At 42.1% G+C, this 9188-nt stretch overlaps 1 protein-coding gene across 1 annotated transcript; it reads left to right on the forward strand.

Annotated features, from left to right (window-relative positions):
* Positions 1–1042: 1042 nt before the first annotated feature.
* pcolceb (procollagen C-endopeptidase enhancer b) lies at positions 1043–7815 on the forward strand. The gene is made up of 9 exons (XM_026315129.2): positions 1043–1348; positions 2662–2770; positions 3765–4023; positions 4269–4393; positions 5096–5232; positions 5599–6341; positions 6456–6536; positions 6829–6999; positions 7473–7815. Exons 1-9 carry the CDS (start codon positions 1251–1253, stop codon positions 7601–7603), a joined length of 1854 nt encoding a protein of 617 aa, XP_026170914.1. The 5' UTR covers positions 1043–1250; the 3' UTR covers positions 7604–7815.
* Positions 7816–9188: the final 1373 nt, after the last annotated feature.

Here is a 9188-nt window from a genome sequence, read left to right on the forward strand (position 1 = left end):
AGAGTGGCCGCCACAGCTCAAAAAAGACAAAGGAATGGGCTCGCTCAAACAAACACGAAGCAGTAAAGCTGTAGTTTGATGTGAGTCATTTTGTGTGAGATCTAATGTTAATGAAGTAGTTTGGAAGCTTATTTAAAGGCACATTATAATAACATAATTATGGGCCTTTTCCACACCACAAAGTGTGTTCACTTTAAAAGTCAGCTTATTTCAAGTCATCCATATTTACCTTTAGGAGTCCTGTATAATTTCTGTTTTGGTGGAAAAGAATTTAATCTTCAAAATGAGCCTTAATTTGCTATTTAGTACATAAATTCAGATTTCTACAGAGATGTTAGCAGGCCTGTGAAGCTAGACGCTAACATCAGTACACTGACAGGCTCACAGGCTGATGTTTATCAGCTAATTGTCACTAAATGTGAAGTCGAGCTGAGTTTAATGTTAATAACCTGGCACCTGTTTGGTCTACATTTCAAGATGAGGACGAAGTTTGGGACACAGAATATATCCCCATGTGGACACAAGCCGTGCCTTTAAATCCAAGTAGTAAGTCAACAACAACAGTGAGCCTGTGACAACCTAGATTTCAGGATTCAGTCATTTGTTCTTAAGTGTTCATTTGATAGAAGCGTTTAGGTCCCTTTTCCAGAGATAAAATATCTCAAAGGAAGGAGCATGGGAGCAGTCAGGAGATCCTCAAAGCAAATTTTTCATGACATGAAAAACATGACAATCCACCCAGTCTGTAGACTTCATGCAAAAGTGTCACTAGAGGAAATATCAGGAGATTTTTAGATATTTCTGTGAACAAACTGAGCAGCAAACTGCCAAACATAGATGCCTCACAGGAAAAACCAGGTTTGTAGCTGGTGGTGCAGTGAAGTGGTTATTATACACACATGCAACACTGGCACTCTGTCCATCAGTACACCTACAGAAACATACATTACTCTACCTGTTTAACAGCAACACCGAGCTGGCACACAGTAAACAGTCTGTGTACTTTCACTGTAGCACGTCAGTCAATGAGTCTGTGTGCAGTGTAGTTGATGTAGTTCCCCTCTGTCTTCTCAATATTAAATTCATTCACCTTTTCCTTTCTTCTCCTTCGCTCCATAGCACACCATCACTTCCACTTCCCTCCTCTTCCTCTCTCCCCGCCCCTTTCAAACCCTACATCTCTCCACGCCTCGATTCTGCTTCCCCATCCTGCCTCCTCTTCTCCTCCTCTCCCTTCTTTCCTGATCTGGATGGACCTCAGGATGGGGGACAGGGTGTGGATTGTGTGCCTTCTTGTTATTTTGACGCTGGGATGGGCCAAGGCTCAGAATCAGAACAACTTAACCAGGTAAGCAGTGTGTGTGTGTGTGTGTGTGTGACGGCCATATAGTTGACACACAACTATATGGCCGTCAATGTCCCTCTTGTACATCTATTTGCTTTGCTCCATCCTGCATGTGCACATGTGGCATCTCGTTTTCAAGCCCACATCTGTCTAGATTAACTACTGTTTGTTTCCCCTTCTGGCTGCAGTATTATAATTTACGAGACGTGTGGTAGAAATAGAAGGTTGCAGTGTTAGGAAGACGTGGTTGGCATCACATAAACACACAGGCAGGCAGGCCGACACAAAATGACAGCATAGTGCGATTGATGTAGTGATTAGACTGGACAAAGTACAGTAGACTGTCCTCAATCTAATAAACTACACTCCCAACACCACTTTTATGAATGTAGGAAGGTTCATTACTGAACCTGGGGTGCATGCTGAAAGGGTGACCTACACACACACACACACACACACACACACACACACACACACACACACATACTGTAAATTGAACATGCGAGACAAACAAATGCCTGTGGGCTGTTCAGCTCCAGAGGGTCAGAAGGGAGGGACCACTGTGGCCTTAAACTACCACAGTGGCGACACAACACATACCTAAAGAACTATAATGGTTGATGATCACTGAAACAGTGCACAAGATGGTAAAGTTGGGATTTTTCACATAAAAGCAGCAGATTGTGCAGCAGATTTGATGATAAAGCAGCTACAGATTTTAAAAGGAATAACACAGGGGCCAGCATCTAAATTAACAGGTCTGGGGCCACCGAGTGGTGTGAAATTAAAAGTTGAGGCTGGCCCTGCTTTAATCTGTATTTACTGGAGTGTGAAAGAGTGGGTGTGTGTTACCAAACTCCATGTGTGAGCAGGCTGTTGTGCAACTTTTGAAGTTGGCTGTTTGCTGAACTGGAGTATGTGTTATGTCTACTGACAACTTTCTTGTGGGTACAGTCAGTGCGTGGCGAAAGCGCACAGCGCACATACTGTACGCTGACAGTCCTCCTGGCTTGGTCTCACCGGGTTTTATGAAAAAAAAAAAAAAAAAAAAAAAAAGCACAAATCTGGAGAGTTTGTCTAGAACCTCCCTGGGCTCTGAGAACAGAGACAGACTGTGCAGCTGTGGTTTTAAGCGTGCATGTAAATGTGCGTATGTGTGCACACAGGGGCTCTGCCTCAGTACTCTCGGTATGGCTGCACAGACGAGCAGCATTTTCTTCCAGCGCAGCGGGTTCAAAGCTGAACCACAGCTGATGGTGGTTATATGATTTTTTTTTTTTTTTTTTTTTTTTTTTAAATCCTACTTTCTCTTTCAGGCCCATCTTCCACTGTGGGGGGCACCTGGTCATAGACTCAGGCATCGTGGCCAGTGAGGGCTTCCCCAGTCACTACAAACCCAACAGTAAATGCACCTGGTACATCACTGTGAGTCATTTTAAATCACTGCACTGTTAAATTGAGTCCAAGCTGCTTCTGACCCAGAGTGGACGCTGCAGAAAATATCCGACGTTATTGCTTAACACTTTTAACATTTAAATTTGAAAGCAAACTCAGAAAATCCATTGCACTAATGTGAGAGAACAGGCAACGGTGTGTTTTTGAAAACCTCACCTATGCTAAACATACACAGGTGATTTAACTCGTGATCTCAATTAGAAATCACAGTAAATGGTTTCCATTTTTTCCATTTGTAAAATAGTTGATTTACAGTTTTGAATTTCTATATTGTCCATTAAAGTGCATGTTTTAAAACTAGATAAATCAGATTCAGATTTTAAATGCCGTATTACACTAATATTCTGTATCAGCTCTTTATTGAGACTCTGGTAGTGCTGCATCCTATTTGTGGAAGGAGTGTAGCACTGAAACGTTGCATCTAAAGAAGTGTTGAAAAAACAGGACTAAGCAGGACTCAATGCTAAAAAGTTGGTATTTTGTAATAAAAGCCAAGACAGAACAGAATGAAATACAGGCAAAACACAACCCTCACACACTACAACAACACAAAAACCTGGAACCTGCAACCTCCTCCTCTCCTACTGACTGTCATCAATCATAATCTATCCAGTTTCAATTTATCTCAGAAAAATGACCTCAGGTTGCATAGTAAGGCCAAGGCCCTACAGTATTTAGAGAAAACCCCAGTGAATTCCCCTTAAGCCAGCACTTGGCGACAGAGAGAAGGAAAAACTCACTGTAATAGAAGAAACCAGAACCACTGCCCCAGAGTGGGCGGACATCTGCCACGAGAGTGGAGAGCAAAGAAAGAAAAGAAGAGCAACAAGAAGCAACACACACTAGGCCTGGATGGTACAGAGAGAGAGAGAAAAGCATAAACTACACAAGAGAGAAGGCACTTCAGCAGATGTGTTCATGTGAGGCTTAAATTACTTTTAACAGCACCTGTCACCTCCTCCAGGTCCCAGAGGATCATGTGGTCATGCTGTCGTTCCGCCTCTTCGACTTGGAGGCCGACCCCACCTGCCGGTACGACTACCTGGACGTCTACAACGGTCACTCCCGCCTGGTGCAGAAACTGGGTCGTTTCTGTGGGACGTTCAGGCCTGGCGCCCTCATCTCCACCTCCAACACCATGATGCTGGAGATGGTGTCCGACGACGCCACGGGAGGAAGAGGCTTTCTGGCTTCATTCACTGCAGGGAAGCCACATATGGAAGGTGTGAACATGTAATCCTTTGTCTGAAATGACAGCACAGCAGTTTGATGACGTGTTTGTCCACAGAGAGAATTACCTAATCCTCTCTGGAAAAAATCAATACAATCAGTCAGGCCTCTGAGAGCTACTCAGATTTCACTTTCTTTACTCACAGATACAACACTGCAGGATGAAAAACCTCTTCACTTATTAAAGATTCAATTCTGGTGTATTAGTGTTTCCTCTTTTTGACTCCATCCTCCAAAGAAAACCAGTTCTGTGGAGGCCGGCTGACCAAATCGCAAGGCTCAGTCAAGACGCCCAACTGGCCCAATGCTGATTACCCAGCAGGCATCAGCTGCTCCTGGCACATCTCAGTGGAGCCGAGCAATGTAAGCCAAACATACTGCACTTTGTCCTTCTTGCTTCCCTTTTAAACTCATGACAAATAAACAAACAAATAATAATAATGTAATAATCATCCAGAATTGACATGAAATGATCCCACAGACCCTCAATGATGTCAAAGTGAATTCAAATTCCTTTTTGCTTAGAAATGACTTACATATGCAGCTGCTGCAATGAGAAACAACAGCTTAATGCTCAACAGCTGCAGTGTCATTGTAGTTTATATTTCCTTACTCAAAACATGAGGATTCAGATTGTAGTTGGTTGCAGCTACGTGTGCTAAATAAAGCTAAAGATCCTGGAGGAGAAGGAATGAAAATAGAAGTGAAGGGGCCCATCACAGGAAAGGCCCTGTGCATGTATATGTGTGTGTGTGTGTGTGTGTGTATGTGAGTGAGACAGCAGCCTTGTGATGAAGTTCAAATGAAAGACTTCATTGAGCGCCTGCAGGCGTGTTCATGTGTGCCAAGAGATTGAGCGTAAGGAAAGAGGAAAGGAAGTAAGAGTGAGGGAGTAAATGCCCGTCTGTGTTTCAGAAGTCAGGCCCCCTCTCTCTCTCTCTCTCTCCTTGGCCACCTCAACCTCTGTCTGCACTGTGCTGGATTCACGGACATGAGTTAGGAATAAACACAGCTGACATCCTTCAACACCATGAGGGTATAATTTGTGGTGCCCCTCTTTTCCAGGTAATCGAGGTGAAGTTTGAGAAGCTGGACTTGGAGGCTGACACATACTGTCGCTACGACTATGTGGCATTGTTTAATGGGGGTGAGAGCGACGACTCAAGGAGGATTGGGAAATTCTGCGGAGACAGTTCACCAGGGTAAGGTTTTTTAAAAAAAGGGAAATTATGGCCTTAAAGTTGCTATTAAAGACATGACTCAGATTTGGGCTTTGCTGAGAGGGACCTGGCTGCAGACAGACTGTCCACTGTCATCTTCGCCTGGAAGTTGAAAACCTTCTCTGGAAGTTGCCAAATGGTTAACCCTTGACCTGAACCACAAACCTGTGTATATGTAACTTCCAGCTAATATCTACTACTTCATGCCATGGCTGGCAGTCCAGCACCCTGTCTGCAGGCACGTTCTCAAAGTTTCTCTGCTTTCTCACATCTCTGTGCCCCTTTGCAATTCTTCCTGCTGTCCTTCCCTTCATTACTTCTCCTTACTTTCCCCCAATCCTCACATAGAACAATAGTGACCAATGGGAACGAGCTCCTTGTTCAGTTCGTCTCTGACCTCAGTGTGACCTCAGATGGCTTCATGGCCCACTACTCCAGTGTTCCCCATGGGTCCCGGACACCCACTGCCGGAGGTGACTTTATCTACAGACCTCAACCCACCTCCATGCCACAGAAACCTACAGTAAGGCCAAGCAAACCCATCACACCAACTCCTAAACCTAGACCTGGCTTCCAGCCCAAACCCACCAAAAGACCACTAGTGAAGAAAACTCCACCTCGCAAACCTACTGCCAGACCTGTAGTCAAACCTTCAGCTAAACCCAAACCAACTAAACCCACACCTAAAGTACTTGTGAAGAAGACAACACCTAAACCCAAACCAACTAAACCCACACCTAAAGTACTTGTGAAAAAGACAACACCTAAACCCAAACCAACTAAACCCACACCTAAAGTACTTGTGAAAAAGACAACACCTAAACCCAAACCAACTAAACCCACACCTAAAGTACTTGTGAAAAAGACAACACCTAAACCCAGAGTTAAACCTTCACCCAAACCTAAGTTCATTAAGCCAACACTCAAACCTAGCATCAAGGTTAAACCCATCCCCAAGCCTACTCTGAAGACCAAGCCCACCTCAGCACCTGATGTCAAACCAGTGAAACCAACCCCAGTGAAGCCTAAAGCAACACCTAAACCAGGACCAAGCAAGACAGTGACAAAGAAGCCTGTCGTGATCAAGAAACGTGAGTGGCATTAAATCCTTTTAAAATGTACAGTCTGCTCTTCAACACCATATATTAGTGGACTGCTGTAATAGAAGAAGTTCATGTCCTTATTAGTCTTTGTGTTTCCATCAGCTATACCACTGAACCCACTATGCACACAGGCCTGTAAGAGGACAGGAACCCTCGAGTCCAGCTTCTGCCCTCATGACTTTGGTGAGACGTCACATCAGCTGCTCTGGTTATCACAGAAACTTCCTCTGCATCTGTGTTTGTATCACTGTGGTTCCAAAATGTCACTTATTTCAACACATTTTGTTCAATATGCTTTAATCTTTGCTGTCAGAATATTTTTGACCTGCAAACATAAAGATACGTTCGGCCATGACTGCTTTCTAATTTGTATAGAAACAGAAATTACCGAACAGTATTTTTCCTTCAGTGACGAAAGAAACCTTTTTTTACTTTATTTGCATTTGTGCTTTTCTCTCTTATATTTCTTTTTCAGTGATTACCGGTAAGATCACATCTCTGACCGCTGGTCCAGATGGCTCAGCAACAGTTGAGGTGTTCCTGATCAAAGCCTATAAAACAGGACGCCTTAACATTAACAAAGCAGGACCTATCATGTCTGTCATACTGAACTCCACCTGCAAGCGATGCCCTGGTCTAACCAAAGGTACAAACAATGCCCTGTAGTCTCGCGGGTCACGTGCACATACACATACAACATAACATACAGCTGGGTATCAGATCTATGGATGGTAAGATAGTAAAAACTGAAATGGGTCCAGTAATGAAAGTTGGCAGTGAATACTTCATTAGATTTCAGTCAAGAAATCAGGAAACTAAGTTAAAACTCTTTCACAGATGCTCATGTGAACATTAAATACAGTTTCACTTTTCACATTTGGAGTTTGGACAAGAGACTATAGAAAGAAACCTCCAAGTTCATAAGGAGGTTAATAGTCAACAGATTATTAATCAGTGTTTAATGATATTTAATGTTTAACTCAAGGCTCATCACAGTTAAATAAACAGAAACAGCACCTCCAGCATTACAAGCCCAGACCACTCAGCATTTGTTTAATATATAGGATCCTGGGTAATAATTTCAGAACATAATTTTTTCTTGCTCTGTCTCTTGTCCAGGCCTGAATTACGTACTGATGGGAGAAGTCGATGCACAGGGCAACGGCCACCTCAGCCCCTCCAGCTTCACTCTCCTCTATAAGCCCATCCACGCCAAAGCACTGGCCGCCATTTCCCACAGACCGTGCTGACATCACAGCCCAGTTCACCAATCAGACTGACAGCTTTGACTCTTAAAAAATGTAACTTTACATGGAGTGAAAATATTATAAGCAAAATCCATACATAATGTTTTTACATAATGAAATACTTTTGAGAAAAAATAATTACAGTTTAAACATACAACTGTTTTATATTTTGTATGTAAATTGTATTATATATTACCAGTTTTTTCTGTGTTATGTTCCTGCATATAATAAACTGGGGACATTTCTTATTTCCTCCATTATTTTCTCAGGTAAAACTACAGTAGAGATCTCTGTAGATTATCTACACTATAAGATGCATATATGTATATATATATATATATATATATATATATATATATATATATATATATATATATATATACATACACATATGTATCAGCGAGCACACTGATTTTATTACTGCCCTGCCCAACTAGAAAACTAGAAGTCCAGTTGCCATGACTCAACCTGTATGATATTGTTATTATAGTAATATCCAAAATTTTTCAAATAATAAACATCAAGTATTTAATGTACTGATATAAAACTGGTGCTTTAGGTGAATATTATATCTCCCTTGCAATATTTTACATATTAGATGATACACTCATATTATTAGCTTTACCTTCATTACATCCACCAACCTTTAGCCCTGTCCAGGTTTACCTATCTCTGCAAAGGTGTTTGAGCTTCATCATCAGGCTCTTGCTGCTTACAGCAGATGATGATGAGCACAATGAGCAGAACGTGGGTGAAGCTGGTTGTCCAGAAGGCGAAGAGGTAAAGCGTCTTGTTGCAGTAGGTATCCATTTGTGTTGTGTTGTAGTTGGGTGTGTAGATGGAGTAGATCGACACATTACCTGGAAAAACACAAAACACAGATTGCAGAGTGATTTTCTTTTGTGTAACACTTTGCTTCATAATTATTGATCTTAGCTACATCAACTGTTTTTCCTGATTTTTTTTTTTTTACTTGACCAAGTCCCATACTGACTCTCCCCTGAGCTTTGTTTTGGTTTCATCTGAGAAAAATATCTGGGACCTACAAAGAGATTTTTGATTCTCTCCACCAGCTGCTTACTTTGTCTTGTGTTTGGTGCTGGCCAGGTTGTGAATATTGAGAGGTTTTTCATCTTACCAGCAATAAACCAGCACAGGAAGAAGACACTGGTCAGAGATAAACAGATTATGTTGCACTTCCCCCACATGCAGAGTAGAAAAAGGACAAACACAATCACATATAAATAGACCGGGATGAAGCGCTGCCTGGGACAGTCATTTTGGTACACTGCTCCTGTGGGGCACAACAACAGACATGAAGTTCAATTATTGTCCTCCCTTTTTTATTGCTGATTGGAATCCACAATTATCATTGTTTGATATTTCAGCAACTTTCCAGGCACAGAAAATAAATCTACATACACAGCAATAATACAACCTGCATTTCTCACTTACCAACTACAACTTGAACCACGACCATGACGAGGAAAATTCCCATGTTGCATACTGAAGGAAAACAGACAAAATAGATTTTTAGTAAAACCTGATGCCATAAGTCAGAAGTTTAACTATGATGGAAATTTTGCAC

The sequence above is a fragment of the Mastacembelus armatus genome, chromosome 18, assembly GCF_900324485.2.
Source record: "Mastacembelus armatus chromosome 18, fMasArm1.2, whole genome shotgun sequence".
Taxonomy (NCBI): domain Eukaryota; kingdom Metazoa; phylum Chordata; class Actinopteri; order Synbranchiformes; family Mastacembelidae; genus Mastacembelus; species Mastacembelus armatus.

Bases quoted from the DNA above. Each gene is read 5' to 3' on its own strand.
- pcolceb (XM_026315129.2), top strand. From the start codon at position 1,251: ATGGACCTCAGGATGGGGGACAGGGTGTGGATTGTGTGCCTTCTTGTT. The intron at 6,342-6,455 runs GTGAGTGGCATT...TGTTTCCATCAG, and splicing joins GCCTGTCGTGATCAAGAAAC to CTATACCACTGAACCCACTA. The intron at 7,000-7,472 runs GTACAAACAATG...TCTCTTGTCCAG, and splicing joins ATGCCCTGGTCTAACCAAAG to GCCTGAATTACGTACTGATG.